The 17,591-nt window shown below is 34.5% G+C and overlaps 1 protein-coding gene across 1 annotated transcript in view; it reads left to right on the top strand.

Moving 5' to 3' along the window:
• Positions 1–219: 219 nt before the first annotated feature.
• The window catches only part of LOC106105605, a 75,789-nt gene continuing 58,417 nt past the window's right edge, over positions 220–17,591 (top strand). Inside the window, exons 1-17 of the mRNA XM_013286022.1 lie at positions 220–389; positions 2,123–2,234; positions 3,633–3,780; positions 4,992–5,176; positions 6,726–6,844; positions 6,989–7,119; positions 7,192–7,274; positions 7,349–7,510; positions 8,100–8,230; positions 8,644–8,826; positions 9,263–9,368; positions 9,609–9,810; positions 10,048–10,255; positions 10,585–10,771; positions 11,023–11,079; positions 12,896–13,010; positions 14,422–14,499. Coding sequence (XP_013141476.1) covers positions 3,671–3,780; positions 4,992–5,176; positions 6,726–6,844; positions 6,989–7,119; positions 7,192–7,274; positions 7,349–7,510; positions 8,100–8,230; positions 8,644–8,826; positions 9,263–9,368; positions 9,609–9,810; positions 10,048–10,255; positions 10,585–10,771; positions 11,023–11,079; positions 12,896–13,010; positions 14,422–14,499 — 2,057 coding nt within the window. The 5' untranslated portion in view covers positions 220–389; positions 2,123–2,234; positions 3,633–3,670. The remainder of the gene's footprint in view (positions 390–2,122; positions 2,235–3,632; positions 3,781–4,991; positions 5,177–6,725; positions 6,845–6,988; positions 7,120–7,191; positions 7,275–7,348; positions 7,511–8,099; positions 8,231–8,643; positions 8,827–9,262; positions 9,369–9,608; positions 9,811–10,047; positions 10,256–10,584; positions 10,772–11,022; positions 11,080–12,895; positions 13,011–14,421; positions 14,500–17,591) is intronic.

Raw genomic sequence — 17,591 nt, 5'->3', positions numbered from 1 at the left:
TGAGGCTAGTGGTGACACCTCGCTGCGACGGCAGTGACGGCGACGGCGAGCCTATCGGCTGGCCGCCGGCGGTGTTTACACGCCGCGCCTGCACCGCGCCGCCCTGTGCGCTCGTTCGCTGCATACACCCCTCATATCGTATTCGCCGCTGTGAATTTTTAACTTTTCCACCGACAGACTACAGAGGTATTTAAATGCTTGTCAGAATCGAGTCTCCGCGGAGAGCACAGTCGTACTACATTAACTAGTGTCACGTACCGCACAGAGCATACGCATCGATACCGACTTCTCATAGCCCATTCGAGCGATTTCACAACTCTATAACTATGGGCGCTAAAGAGAGCGTGGAGGCTGCTAAATTTTCTGCGCAAAATTGGAACAATTTCGAGGTTCGTAATACCTTACAATTCATTTGCACATGGAGTGTTTGTATCCCCTCCCACCTCGTGTATGTCTATAATATAGGTATTTTTGTCGTATTTTAAAATAAACTTCGATTATTATTAACGTTTAGCACAGTTGAATAAGGATCTACTTATGCATGTTCACATTTTATAAACTCTTCAAATATCTAAACTTCTAATCCGGCAATATAAAAAATAAAACTAAATAAGCGCTTTTTACCTGTATGTTTACTTTATGTGTACAACAATCAAAAATTGTTTTTATGGAAACCCAGTTATTTTACTGTGTAAACTTAAACTGCCAGTATCTGAAACGGTAAACCGAATTAACTGAATATTTAATTAAAAAACGAAACATTAAAACTGTAATAAATAAATAATGAATACCTCTGACACAGTTATAAGCTTGCATGTGTGTGTGTATTTATGTTTGTATTTCACAATACGTTTCGAGGCGTATCAATGTGTGTGCTAAGCTTCCTCGATTAGCACACTCTGAATAATATAATCAATGACCGACACGATTACAGTTTAATGTCTAGACATATTTAGCTTGAGAACTAGGTTGACCCACATACACCTATGTTGAATCTCTATCGGTTATAGAACACTCGATCGACATCGAAATGCGCCTCTTGAATTTTAATTATTATTTGATAGCACCGACACACTCGTTCCGTTCAAATCCAATATTAAATGACAGTAAACTTTTCAAGATATTCGCCCAGCATCTATCTTCGGCTTTATTAGCTTTATGCGAGAAGAAAATAAATGTCGAACGATATTAGAGGCTACATTTTATTAAAGTCGGAGGTGTGTCGGATAACGCCGCTACAAGCGTCAGTGGGGTCTTGTACTATACATAGGTATACTTACAATGCTCTCAGCTCGCTTTAGCTCTGGATATTTCGACATTAGGTGTTATGCATAGGGGGAGAGATAAACAACTTTATAGTGTCATCAATATTTATTATTCAACACATGAATACAAATAGCCAATGAAAGGTTTATGAAATATTTAAGGATGAAACGTTCGATATAAAAATATGACGATAAACTTTGTAGTTATAATGAAACAAGACATTAATGTTATTAACTTCGTTCAAATAAAAAATACACTATAATGTGCATATTATTCCAACATTTACAGATTATTTAAAATCTAGTAAAATTGCAACTTACAAAATGATAAATTAAATAATAAAAATGCCAAAGACAGGCTTTGAATTAACTTTAAATAAATAATGTTTAAGCTACTAAAGTACATATGTTGTTTCAAATTTGCTTTCATGCATGCTCATTTCATACCACATTTATTTCCATCCCAAATAGATTTAACATTAATGTGAATTAAAAATTGTTTTGCAGCACAGGCTTATCTGTCACAGGAATCAATTATATTGATTACATTATAACGAGGTTTGACGAAAAAATATTGATGTAACAAATTAACATTATTTTTTGGAGACTTTGAAAGTGACAAATAATTCTATTCCTGATATTGCATGTCTGCTTAGCCTAAATTATAACAATATTTAAACTTAACTATTAAAGAAATGTTTATTAATTTCCTTCAAAAATGAATTTCCATTAAAATAAAGATAAATGTGCATTTGTACCTTTACAACCCCTTCCATTATTCATAAGTGCACTAATGTTAAACTAATTTATTCCTTAGTTGTTTTAAAGAAAATTATAACCTTAGGCATAAATTGCAGCATGGCGTTGTGAAACATCACTATAGACACGGCACCCAGCGCTCGCAGAGCCTCAACCGCGGCCACTCCTTGTCGCGCACTGATGGCACCTGGTGACATCACGGGACCGCGGGTAAGATATACCACATCAATATAGACACCGCATCAAGATCTCACCTAACCTTAACAGCGGCTTTTCAATGTCACCCAATGGTATCACAGAACTGTGTTTAAGTCATGCACATTTCACTACAGACCAAACGCCAAATTCTCACCGAGCCACACTTCTTGCAAAATATGTACTTAAGGTATATTTACCGCGTATTATCATAAGTTCGTTTACTAATCCTTCTATTTCAATTGCTTACGTTTCATTAAACACTTACTTCATACAAAACACAGTCACACAATCATAAAATCACACGTTTCAATGATAATGCGATACTCAAATCTCCTTGACATTTATACGCATATGTCTTCATAAGTAATATGCACGTGCAATTTTTTTTAATACTTAATTGCAAAATAAAATAACTTATTTAAAAGTAATTATTACATTCTTCTAACAATAAACAGTATTAATGTAGGTAACATAAAAGTGAAGATGATTAAAAAGTTCCAATCGTCTAGTTAAATGGTTGCTTGTGAAGGGAAAAAACTTTATTTTTTTCATTATTATGCATTTTGTATTCAGTTGACGATTAATACAAATTTTAAATATGACAAAATAATCGGACAGATTTGATATTTGAGATTCATGAATTCTTAAAGCAAAGAAAAACCAGTGACAAGCTGAGACATTCTCGTCTTGCCGTCTTCATGTTAATTAACACTTGACATCAAAACTTTATGTAACGCATGTTTTCTAGCAATTGACATTTGCACAAGCGAAGGCGAACGGTCTCTTTAACTCGTGACTTAAATACATTTTCTGATCATTTACAAAAGTTGCCATGACAGAATTTAAAGTTTGTCCTTTTAAATTCTAAGCAAAGCCTAATCTGGATAAGACTAAAGCCCTAGTAAATGGCATACCATACCTGTCATAACAGGTAGCATAATGCTAATACTAGAAAGAAACTACTAGTCTAAAGAATCCTTCGGATCAAATATTGATAGCGCTAATGGTACGTTTTTTTGCATGAATTCTATAATTTAAACCATAATTGTAATGTAGGTAGCAAAGAGATTAAAAAAATTAATAGAAGTGGCATAATTGACACTTCACTTAAGACATTTTTCAAATTATTATTACTAACGCTATCTATTGACAGCCTCAAAACCACGCGTCAAAATAATTAATTGTATTTGAATTAATTGCCAAATGGTGTCATTAATATTGACGAGTACATTTTAGTGTAATGCTCTTTATTTTGTTTTATAAAAAAAGTTATTATAATTTTGTAAAATGTTTAATAACATGGACACTAGACGTACTAAATTTGACAACTGATAAAGTACCTTTCAAAGTACCGGTGAAAAAAAATGTTTCTCTATGCCTTGTCTTTACAATTTTTAATGTCTTCGACAGGCAGCATAGTGCAGTGCGCCGAGTGCGGCACGCGCACGATGGGCAACAAGTTGTCGTCGTGCTCCTGCGCGCCCATCCTCCGCAAGGCGTACCGCTATGAAGACAGCCCGTGGCAGAACTCCCGACGACGTGACGGACACTTATTAAGGTAATAGTTAACCTATTAAATCACTGTTTTCACAGATGTCACCAAAATTCAATAAATCGATTATTTTATTTCTACCTTCTTATATATATTTTTTTTTGCGGTCCGTCTAGATGAACTTATCAGCCTGTTATTTTTAAATCCCGTTAACATGATTGCACATGATCGTGTGTTACTGGGCGCAACAGCAATTTTAGATTTTTCAAATATTGTCGTTGACATTAATCTGACTTGACAACATAAATCGTTTGTGTAACATTTTTCATTAAAAAGCTGAAAAATAAGTTGTAAGTCATATGCAAATTTTGTGTCGAAAATTATCTAAAATCCGATAATACTTTAATACCCAAATGTATTAGTCGGAAAACAGTTAGGAAATGCAAATACAGACTGTGCAAACGTTATTTGTACTCCTGTTGATGACAACATGTTCATGAGAACACCATGTTTCTTTAAGGTAACAACTTTAACTCAATGATCTCAAAGTTTCTAAACAGATTCCCACAATAATCTCTAAGGGATGTATAACTAAACAATCCTATGGTTAATACTCGGAGCACGACAATTATTCTACTTGTGCCAATTTTGCTAACCTTAGACAAATGAACCAGCATCTCATATTCAAAAACAGTACAACACAGAGAACTTAATGCTTATCAAAACTCCTTGAAATCCATACATACATAAAGGTTAAGTTTTAAAATGTACTTCATAATGAGGCCGGCAACAAATTAAATATTTGAATGTGAGAACTCTCATGTGCCAGCAACGTAATTAGCAGCATCAAACAAGCCGGGCCTAGTGCAAATTGTTTATATTATAACTTTACTCTTAGCAGATGTGGGAAATAATAGTAATTAAAGTTTCGCTGCAACTAATATGCACTTGTTATAAAGTTAAATGAACTCCGCTCAAATAAATCTTGTTTTGTCGAATAATCAACTCGTTTCAATTCTTGTTTTATGAAAGGAACTCGTGGGATTATTATTAACACTGGTCATATATTAAACACAACGACCTAGAACACGAGACATTCGCTAACAGCTTTGGACATGATAAAGATAAAATTCTTAGCATTTAAAATTATAAATTGTTTTAATAAGAAATACGGTATTGAATATTTTAACATTTTAGGTATAAACCTAAAATAAATCGGCAACTTTTGAATATTTTTGTAACAGCATTACAATAACATGAGAACTTGTAAATTACAGACTCTGGGCGGAAGTATTCCACGTGTCCGCAAGCGGCGCGGGCACAGTGAAGTGGCAGCAGGTGTCGGAGGACCTGGTGCCAGTCAACATCACCTGCATACAAGACTCGCCCGAGTGCGTTTTCCACATCACCGCGTACAACTCGCAGGTCGACAAGATCCTCGACGTTAGACTACTGCAGCCAGGTAAGACAACAAGATGTATCATTATCTCCCCTATCTTATTGTACTTTCGTCCTCCATATAACTCCATAAACCGTCGTCACAGTCATTACTTCCTTCTTTACCTTTTCTAAAGATCTTTACGCTGCGAGACACTCATTGACATTTTAATATTGGGCAGGGGATACTTCCCTTTCTTAGGAGTATGTGGCCGATAGATGTGTCTGAATCAATGTAAAATTCATTACGATTACTGTATTATTAACTTTTATAGTTACAAGTCAACGATGTTTGGCATTACATTATTTTCAAGCAATATATCTCGTTATACGATATTATGTTTTTAGATGGAAATATTACGTTAAAATCTTTTTAATTCTAATAAAGCAACAGCTTTAACTTAGTACAGTTTTTTAATTAAACGCTTTTATAATAAGCTCGCATTTAACGCAACAAACGCTTGTTAGTAACTGAGAGGACTTTTTTAATAACATAAATAGAAAGAATAAACGCTGAATTGCGATAAATTGTAGAGCATTAACGTCGCAAAACATGGATTATACTTTTTTATAAATAGAATTATGAAAAATTCTTTTCTAAAACTAGATAAAAATGTTATCTGAACGTACCAGTTGAAGAGGTACAGAATCAAGATAACTTCTCATTAATAAAGTGCTTTAGTATTCCAATAATAAGGTTAACTAATCTCTCCGACAAAATAGATGGAGAGATCCAGATTGTCTATTTATATCTAACCTACAATTCTGCATTCTCCATGTCATTTTCAGTAAAGATTTGTTTACACTTGCCGTCACAAAAAAATCTGTAATAATATCAAATTAAACTACTACTACTGCGATTAGTTATATACTTATTTTGTGATAAAAGTACCATTTGAAACAAACATTGCATTTAATTTATGATATCACAGCTAATATGGGTCTTTTCCATGTTTAATATTCTGTATCTGTTCTGAGATGTCTTTATTTTACTTGATAATTTGGAATAGAATTTATTCATTTATTTCTATCTAATGTTTTGAAAAGTTACTTACATTCTTGTACACGTAATACGCATTACTCTAAAAACTAGTTCATTTTAACCACAAATTTGAAAAGTCTGCAAAAAGACCATTAGGAATTTTAAATAACGGTCCGTAACGCAAAGTCTTCTGACATAAAATTTAAAAGTTTATCCTAAGTGTGGCTTCATACGGGGTCGTTTTACGAAAGCAAATCGAAAAATGCGCCGCCCGCAACTGTAACCCAGTTTTAAAATTACGCTAGATAGTAACACGGGTAATCGACCGAAATCCGTACCAACACGCAGTAGCTATTGTTAGGTACATACTTGACTTTGTAAAGCTTCTATTTTGATTTTAATTAACACCAATCTTGAATCACAATTTCAATATCTTGTTAATCAAAATACTGAATGTTTTAATAATACAACAGAAAGCTTTTTAATTACCTCAGTCTCTAAAAATAACTTCTGTGAAATCTTCTAAGAATTTTATAGCAATGTGTGGTTTATTCTGTTTGAGTGTTACTACTCTTGGATGTTATTGTTCCAGGTACCCGCATCGGGCAAGCGTCGGAATGCTTCGTGTACTGGAAGGACCCCATGACTAACGACACCTGGGGATTGAACTTTACTTCTCCCATTGATGCCAAACAATTTAGAGAATGTTGTGTAAGTTTTAAATGATTAAAAAATCTTCCTAGACCTAAAATCTCATTATAGAAGATATCAAATTATAAGATTCCTATAATTATCAATACAATGAGTACGAAACATTTATATGATGTGATCATAAAAATATTTTATTCATTCCAGTCACCATCATTCAAGTTTTCACGCAAGGCGTCATCTAGTTACAGCCTAAAATTAGAACCACCTGGGAGCAAGCAGAAGTTCAAAACAAAGAGGAAACCAGTCTCCACACCAGCTAGTCCTAATCGTTCAAGGTACTTGAAGAGATGAAGTTAAAACTCTTCATAAAAATACATTAAAATAACATTATTCTCTTCATTTCATAGTTTGACGTACGGTCGTGAGCCACAATGCACTTGCATGTCTCAAGAACAATACGCCAGATTAAGGGCTCAAGATCCTCGATATCGTAAGTACTTGTACAATAATTACTAGAGATAAACAAAACTTTGCCCCTAAGTGCTAATTCTTCCAATGTCTTAGGTTCATCGACTCTTCCGCGTACAACGACTCGCGCAATAGAAACAGAAGCGGCTGTTGCGGGCACCGCCAACAGAGCTGACAAGGTTGCCGCGGCCACATCTTCCACTTCGCTGTACGACAATGTCTCTAATTCACAACCGACAACTCAGCCACCGCCTAAACGTAAGTCGCATTTATTATGGTGGCTTCTAATCCCATTTCTCCTAAAAACGTTTGCATGTTGAAATTGGAGTCATACGTCAAGCACCCAGTGAAAATGTAATATAGGGCCCAAAAGAACTTAGAACATGGCCAGAAGATGGTTATCATGTGTGTAAAATATCAAAATCTAGCTAGCTGTGATAATAGTTACATTTGTTCTATAGATGTCACTTCATAAAAAGAACAGTCATATTGAACTGATATTTAATCACTCATTATAAACTATTAAAGAATACATTTATAGCCTCAATAAACGCATCATAGTGTTCGCTTTTATCTCATTGGAATGGAAGTAGGTTTACGACATTTTTAATGGCATTTGTACTATTTTAAAAACGTTTAGTTATTAACGATTTAGCGTGAAATTTGCTGCTGATTTACACAATCCAAACAAAAATTATTTTATCTTATGTTTGTCATACCACGAAATTTACTATGGATGGGTTCTATATGCCGTAGTTTATTAGATATTGGTTTAAACGTGTCGATTTTCTTTTAATGGAAAGTGCATAGGTATAGTTAATTCTAACGATGATTCTGTTCAACATAGCGGCTGCTCGTCAAGCTGAGAGCCAGCCGCCGCAGCGCCCGCCCAAGTCGCAGGAGACCTCCACTATGACTACCAACACTTCCACAGCACCCAAGACTGTCACCGCTTCTGTGGGCACACACGGCACTAATGTAAGTTTGTATTTAGGAATGTCTTTGTACACATATAGCAATTAGTTATAAATAATATAAGCCTCTGTCATGCTAAGTTTCTTTAACATCTTCACTGATAACGATTGAGTGAATACTACGATTTCTAGATCATTATCTTGAGAACCTCCAGGAAAATGTTTGCTAGGTTAAAATTTATCATAAGTTGATGAAGCTGCTATGATTATGATCGAAATATGTTTATAGTCTGCTATTAACTTTTCAGTAATTTAAATCCAATCTTGATTATTTAATGACTAAGCAAAAGTACTACTTTTTACTTAGGTGGAATCAGGCCAAGCTCATGTTTAATTTAAAAAAGAAGTAAATTGAATTTATCAATATTTATTAAACAATATTTCGTACTCAAAAATGTATTTTTTGAATTTTCACAGACATCTGAGGAGTCGCAAGGAGCTACCAGCTCGGGCCAGCACAATCAAGATCTGAAATCTGAGGGCGTGCAGGCTGGGGGCACTCTCACCACCTCCAAGTCCTCGTCCACCTCCACACGCTCCAACAAGGAACACTTGCAGCACATGCCAAAGAGCGTTGACTATGGAGACGGCAATGAATCCGTAAGTAAAAGTTGATTATATATTAGTAGTACCAGACCAAGATCCCGTGGCCGAAACTCGATAGACTCGCATTTTTACAGTAGTGTCAATAAATAGAGAAAATAAACAAGATAAGACTTCGGGACTGCGAATCTTTATAAAAAATGTTTCTAAAACATATATCACTACTACACTTCTGTGCATGAAAGAAATCGGTAGACATTTAGATTGTTCGTTACAGATCGTACAGGTTCGCCACATTTGGTGGCGAACATATTGTTTAAATATCGCGGCCCAAGTTAATGCGGGTAACCGGGTACATATTTAATCTCCCGCACTAGTGGGTAGATTCGAATTCTGCTCGAGCGCGAGGGCGTGGGACCTGCGGTGCACACGGGTGCATCTTTACAAAAACAATAGTGTAAAAAGACATTTAACATCGTTACAATATTTTCAGTCACGTGAGTCGGAGAAGCACTCGATGCATCATCACAATGTTATCAACAACAACACTTCGGGATCTCGGCGTACTAAATCTAAGAGTACTGAAGATATGAATATGGGTAAGTACCACAATTTCTCCACAATGATAACTTCTACTAAGAGATGAAAATCTATAAAATTATTGGACTAACCTTGTATATATTCAGTTAAATTAGGAAACTGGCTATACGAAATCCTTTACATTGGTTGTAGAAGTGATTTTATTACCATTTCATATTAAGAAAAGTATAAAAAACATTGAAAGTTATTTCTATAACCTAATAACTGTAGGAAATTAATGATTATATGATTTTTTTTAGATTCGAGTACCCTGAAACGAATGCTGAAGCCGATGCCGTCGACCGAGAGTCCCGTGACGTCGCCTGAGATGGGTCGACGGCGGTACGGTGGCGCGTGTCCGCCCGCGTGCGCGCATCCACACCGCCCGCATCCGCACCCGCACCCGCACGCTCACCCGCACTATTCGCACGTCAATAACAACAGCCGACAGAGCTCGCAACGGTAAACAGTTGATATACAAACGACAACATTATTATTTTCCTTTTTCTCAATGAGAGTTAGCTTACAATATACATCAGCAGATACGGTAACAGTCATAAGACGTTACTCCTTACGAGTTGATGCGCCTTCTTATGCCTTTTTACAAAATAGTTTTACTACAGCCTTGCTTTCGTTTTATTGTCATTAATTTTAAATAAAAAGTTACATCAAATTTATTAATATAACTGGTACTGGTAGTCGTGGCGTGGGTGTGGGCGCAGCTCCCAGCGGCTACCCAGGGCGCGGACTGTACCTGGAGCTGGGCGGAGGCGAACGTGACTTGTCACCGCCCTCTGACAACGTGATGTTCGACAACCAGTGTTACGCCACCACGCCATCCTCCTCCAACGGCAACTCGGACCAGGAGCCATGTCAGCGGCGAGATCCTCGCATGCATCATCATCCGGTATTATTTATTCTTAAATCTTAGATTACTGTTTGTAGATTGTTATTTTACTGACAGTTATCGAGGCAATGACCAATGTAACCAATTATAATTAAACTACATGTAATCATTTGAACAGTTTAACAAACATCAAGTAGGCAATTCCAAAACATAATGTTAAGTTATAAATGTTAACTCTCTTACTCAAGTAATAGCCAGAAACCATTAATATGGTCTTCATCACAGTAGTTTTTATATCTATGTCTATCTGAATTTACGAATTCGTCCACAAAACTATGCGATGCTAGGCATTTTTAATTGAAAGTAAAAACGAAGTTCGTTATGAACAGCAGAAGCCGTGTCTGTCGCGGCAGGCGTCGCAGTCAAGCGCGACGCCGGCGCCCGGATCGCCCACCTCGCGCCTTCTGCTTGAGTACGAGATGCACCTTCGCAACACGCTCGCCAAAGGAATGGACGCTGAGAGCTACAGTCTGCATACATTTGAAGCACTGCTCAGTCAGAGCATGGAAGATCTAGGTAATTATCGTTTTAATGTTATAGTAAAAGTTTGTGTTCCATCGCTTTAGAATAAATATAGGAAGAAACAGAGCATGAAAATGAAATAAAAAAAAAAAAACAATAAAAATTAAATAAAAAAGCGAACGTGAACATAACCTTTAATGTTTACCTTAACTATGTTTATAATATTGAGATTTGTATATTTAAAATTAAATTAATATCACAGCTTTAATATCATACAAATTTATAAGAATGTTTATATTGTATAGAATACAACGACAACATGCCGCCTTCGAATCAGCGCAGCCCGTATCCACCTCGCAGACGTAAGTGATTCTAAGAAGAGCAATATTAGTTACTTGCAACTCGAAAGTAAATTTAATAACTAGCCCAAATAACTTTACAAAAATCGCAGTTCAATTCTAAATTTTAAAACTTCCAGTTAACCTTCGTGTTAATTACCAAAGTGGTTATTACGTCGAACGTACTCATCATCATCAATGTTCTCTTCTCCTTGCTAAGGGTCGGCACGGTATGTGCTGCTTTTCCAGAGATTTCTATCAGCCGTCATAACTGAATCCACTCCCTACTTAAGCGTACCCACTTCACAAAATCCATCCATTCTTTCTTCGGTCTTCCTCTACCTTTGTAGCCATCCATATTTAGTCTTAACACTTTCTAGTTTATGTCCCATCCTCTCGTGTCATAACATGTCCATACCAAGTTAACCTTTTGCTTTTAAATTTTTCAACCACTGGCGCTACTTTCAACTTTATCTAATTCAATAAGAATAAGCTTATATTTATCCCATCTTGTAATATGCAATCTTCTTTCTTCTGTAACATTGGTGGCCCGTCGATCAAATCCATACAATATGGCAGATCTTATGATGACCTTGTAGATCTGTCCTTAAACTTAAGAGGCATTCACAAGTTACAGCAGTAACCTGTAGCTTTTTACGCCTTGTTCAACGCGACCGTCGTTCTGGACTAGAGAGCGAAGGTACTTAAAATTGGAGCCGGTAGAGGCTTACTATTTAAGGCGATTGGAGATAAACTGGCCAGACCACCAAAATTGCCGAAAAAATGTTCTTTTTAAGTCCTACTAATTTTAATACCAGCTTTATTCAATTTAACCCGCTATTTGTCCAACCTTCTTTGTACCTCGCATGCATCGTTTTTTAATTTACTGTCCTTCCAGTCATATCTTTCTTAATCTAATTGCGTTATGACAAGCAATCCCCAAGGTCGTTGAAGTCGAGTTAGACCACAACTTCGGTATATAGACGGCGTAAATCGAAATGCGACAAATGATGCTGAACCAAGCCAAGGCCTACAGAGCTGTAAAGAAGTCCTGTCTTTTTTATCATTTTATCCACCACTTGCTTACAAAACTCTTTCGGAAATTCATGCTTCTTTAGCATACTCTATTTAATTTTGCTGGGAGTTTTTTGTTTCTACAATTTAATTTTAATTTTAAATTTCGCTACTAGCAGTCGGTGTTGACTTGCTAAATGATCTCCTGGTATAATTTTACAATTTCTGGCTAAGTTTAACTTATCCCTCTTTGCAAAGATAATATATATATGTGTTGCTCAACCGCCGCTTTGATAGATTACCAATTGTTTCTTTATTTTTTGGAAAAACGCATTTGTAATTGCCATATCATATGCAATAGATGCATCTATTAAGTATTCCCCCTCGATGTTTTGATTTCCGTGGACTCTCTTATATCCTTTACTCATTCTACCAACATGCCTATTAAAATCACCTCCCATACTTACTGAACACATGGATCTCTGATGAAACATTTTTTGTTTTCTGTCACAAATAAATTCGTCGAACACGATACATTTTTATGAATCCCACAAAATTGGCTAAATACGATTATATGCAAACCAACTTCCCTTAACAATTTCCTTATTTTTTTCATATACATTTATATACAAATACTTAAAGATGTACTAAATATAAAGTGTCCTGTTTTTCCAATTAACGCTAAGAAGCACCAACCAGCTAATGTTTTTAATAGTGATATCCTATCACGTGGTTGGGGGTCACATCCCGCGGCCCTCACAGCCCATATCTCAGTATGAACTAGAAGCGTAATAGGAATAGTTGAAATATAATGTTGTGAGTACAGGCCCCGCATCACAATGTTCGGGCGGGGGCAGCCGATCCTCAACTCTGCCGCTGCCGCACCGCCTTGGGGTTGAAAGACAGCACAGCGCCAGATCTGATCGCGACGGATATTATAGGTAAATTATTATTCTATTCGTACTCTAAATTGGTACATTCAGCGGCAATATGGTCGTTGTTATGCAAACCAATGCTATCATTGTTTGTTTTACAATGAAAACAATACTTAGACATAGGTAACTGCGTCTAATCTATGATTATCAATACAATAGGCTTGTGTACACAATTCTTATGTTATTGAGTTTCTGGTGATTTCCTGTGTTACGAACTTACAAAGATAACAAAAAACGACAACAATTATTAAATCGGGATTAATAATATTTTTAGATAATAAAATTGTCAGTTAAACAGTACACAGAGCGTATTACGTCTCACTATGAACGGCGTGATTCACGATATTTTCATAATTTAGAATTCAGTGTTTTAATTCAGAAGACAGTAATACAACAACATATTGAAAACACAAAATACACATTTTGGTTCCTAATTTTGCATAGGCAAAATTTATAGAAATTAGCCCTAAATTGCATATTGTTGATGATTTTCCTTCCAGTTTGAGATTTCAAAGAATTAATTTGCTTGAGAAACAATCGTATCAAAACTATGTTTACACTAATTATCAATCTCTCTTTGTTTTTTATTTTAGTTTCAACGATAACTTTGATTGTAAATTGACACAAAATGTAAGATGACAACATTATTTTTAGGCACGAACTTCCTTGTAACATAATGTCGTAAAGGACTTGTGTCCTAGAAAATAACTAGAGGACGTGCCATAGAATATTTAAAATGACTGAGGTTCAGTGTATCAGTGTTTAACTGTAGGCTTACACTGCCGAATTCTTCGAAATACATATTAAGATTCCTCTCATTCTAAATTCTAAAAATATTTAATTTTCCATCATGGATGTAATGACCTTGAACTAAAGTTACTGGATGTGGTATTATAGCATATTATACTGACTTTTTTAATTTTACTATAACAGAGAAAGATACTTTTATAAGTATATCCGATGACTTAAAGAGGACTTCAAGATTTTTTAATAAATGTATGTATATGCCATATAGTAGTAACCTATTCAACATTTTAAACTCAATATCAATTATCTTTTTTTGTTTCATTTAATTGAGGCTGTACATTAAATTAAGTATTTTAAGAATATCAATATTCATAGGACAAATAACTCTGTGTTGATAAGTACCCAAAAGTTCTGATAAACAATATGTCATACAAATTTTAATTATGTCAAAATCACAACCAGAACTTATTAAAACTCTTCCTTCAATTATAAATCCGAAAAAAATTGTTCATTTATTCATAAACAAAACACTGTAACTTATACAACTTTGAATTGGCAAAGAAAATAGGCCAGCGGCATTGTTTTCGACGGTTTGTTAAATGCGAAGCTCTATTTCGTTTGTATCCTCTTTTTGTTGTTTATTGATTGAGGTGTTGTATTGTTGTCGCAGCGACCGTAACGAGCTAATGCGGGAGAGGGAAAGGGAGAGAGAACGGGAACGCGGGTACCTCAGCGATCACAACACAAGGTTTGTTGACGCGTACCTTTTAATTGAAAATTATTTTTTGTAACAATGGAAGACATCTGATTGATATGCTGAATAACGTATTGTTTTGTAACGTTTGCTGTTAGAATTATTAAAAAATTAATGAAGTACATATAGCCAGTATTTTTTAAAGTTTATCACGTACTTAATTCATATTTTTCTGTGATATCTTCCATTTTCAAATTACTGTTATTGTTTCGCTTGAATTAACTGAGTATTTTAATGGATAAAAAGGCCAAAATTAAACTTGCTTGTTTATCGCCTCTTGGAATACAGTTAAATCCTAAATAAACAATATATTAATTAAAAAAGGGTTTAAATGAGGATATTTTTGACAGGGATCGCAATCGGGACCGTGATCAAGGATACTTGAGCGATCACCAATCAAGGTAAGCTAAAACGAAATTCAACTTTATCACAATAAGTATGTCACATTTTTAATTAAAGCGTAATGTTACGTACGATAGACGTTACGAGTTGTAAAAGGTTACATGGCAAGCATATATGCAGTCAGTACGTAGCGTTGAATACGGGGAAAACTGAGCTATAAGTCGTTCAATGCGAATGTTCCATTACATCTCAAAACACAGGTTACAACATCAAGACAATGAACTAAATGATACAAAAGAATATAATACGATTGATATATTTTGAGTATTAAATGTATGGAATAATAGAATATATATGTATAATCTCAAACAGTCAAAACGACGAAATTGTCGTAGATTTATGAAGCCGAAATATACCAAATGTTATACAATGCCAAAGTTTATGGAGCCCAAAATTTATTAGTTTCCTGTACAAGACAATGCGGTGTTTTGTTATAATGTTCCCGACATCTCCAACTTATTTGTTTTTATCGTATTGTCTTAGTTTTGCACATGTTAAGTTAGACTATATTTTGAAAATACAAAGATATGATACTTAAATAACTCAATACCCTGTAATAACTTCTTTGTTATTTATCTAGAAACTTATTAACAAAAGATAAAAATTATCGCCTATATTAACCCTCTATTCTTAACGTTGTATTTTTTAATATTTTTATTGTGATGGTGTAGTAATGTTGGAGACTAAATTCTTCATAAAAATCATATTGTCAATAGATTTATTTTTTAATTCAAATCGTAATATGTATTTAGCTACCACGTGGTATCCAAGTCAAGTTAATGAAGTTTGTTTTAAAATAACATTATAGCATGTGTGAACAAGGATAGATTATTTTTAAGGTTTTAAATTTGTGTTTAGCGTCATTGTGATAGTAGTTAAAAGAATAATTTACATTTCAACATAAGTATTATACTAAATCAGAATTCACAATAAATACCGTTCGATCTCAGTTTCGTTCGTGTGTCACGTGAGAAACGTACGTGTTAAGCTGGCAAGTTGTCGTCACGTAGCTAATGCCTTTTCGAATAAAGCATTTGACGCATGACGTGAGTTGAGGCTGACAAAACTTCATTGTCAGCTTTCCGGTAAGGCGGCCGTGCGAAGGTTTTGTTGATGTTTTTACAAGACATTTTCCTCAGATCCTTGTAAACTTTCGGCTGAAAAAGACTAGACTAAAAAGAAAACTTTTCAAATGGTCGCTGTTTATTATGTATTTTTAGAATTATATTTCAAGATATTAAAATTTTAATGAATTATTGTTTTCATTAACCTTCACTTGATTAGACGTAAAGAATTTATTTATTCATCACTAATGAAGTATTGTCCAGAAAAATACAAAGATTTGATCATAAGCTTTTACAGCCATATCTATTTCATTGTTATCAAAAAAACAGAATGTTTACTCTTAAATCCATTATCCTAATTAGATACCTTAGTTGAAAAACAAAGTCCTATACATTTTTTTATTTTTAACTTGGTACCCGTGATTGGAGCGTTGTTAAGGAGTTTTTATATTAATTGGAATCGTGTTCTCGAAATATAATTATACCCCAGTTAAAGGGGTAGTAATCTTCTAACTTCAAACATCTGATAAAATTATGGTAAAGCCACACGTGGTTTTAGTGCGTTCAATTGAATACGCTGAAAATAATTTTTTTACATTTTTCTTTTGAAAATCGAGGTATGAAATCAATCCTTATATTATATCAAAAATATAAAATAGTTTTTTTTAGAAAAATTAACTACGTATAACAACATATAACTAACTCAAACATCCTAAATGAATAATCTGTTAAAGTTCTCAACTCCAATTTCAATGTAACGTATCTATCCGTGTAAATCTTCTGAAAATTAATAAGCAAGCGCTATTTGAAATATAGCTACGATATATTGTCTCACTTTATCATCCGTTTATTGCGACGCTGAATTTATTAAAGTTATGTGGCACAGCAAAATGCTACGGCGTAGCTAGGCGTAGCAGATAGGCTACGATGAGTCATTGATTTTTATGCAAAAATTCATGTCCGTGACCTAACTCTTCATCGATTGAATATTTTCACCTAAGTGCTCTTATCTTTCTTTTTCACCGTAGTTGTCGAATGTTTTAAATTAAAGAAAATTTATACGGATGTACTTAACATAACAAAGCTGCTGGTCCAGTTCCAGTAGAGTAATATATTGCTACGTTTTCCGGGGCGACCTATTTCCTTAAAACATCATAATGTTTAGTCAAATCATTTATTACGTACTCTTCTACGTCGTTTTGCAAAAGACAAATCTTAAATCTTTTCCATAATTTGTGTTTATTTTTTTTTCCTAATAAGAGTAAATTCTATCAGTTAACACTGTCTTTAGGCAATTACTATTACTAAAAATAAAAAGTGTCTGTAATTTTATATGTATTTAAATAAATAAAAAGCTACTATAATACTCAGTAACATAGGCTATGCTTTTTATTTTATTTTTAATTTCACGCGAACGAAGTCACGAACTATAGCTAGCAACACATAATTTAACAACTAAATTCTCCTGTTTTAAACCATTTCGTACTTGTCAAAGTAGATAATAATAGTCTTTTAAATCTTAGTGTAGTATAAAGTAGAGAATACATGATTTAAGTGTAATAACCATTAGTTCGTTTGTGCATAAAGTAAAATGAATAAAAAGCTTAAAAATGTCAGTAT

Source organism: Papilio polytes, unplaced genomic scaffold (assembly GCF_000836215.1).
Source record: "Papilio polytes unplaced genomic scaffold, Ppol_1.0 DF822845.1, whole genome shotgun sequence".
Taxonomy (NCBI): Eukaryota; Metazoa; Arthropoda; class Insecta; order Lepidoptera; family Papilionidae; genus Papilio; species Papilio polytes.
The sequence above is the reverse complement of the archived record's forward strand: the minus strand, read 5'-3'. Positions and strand labels throughout refer to the sequence as shown.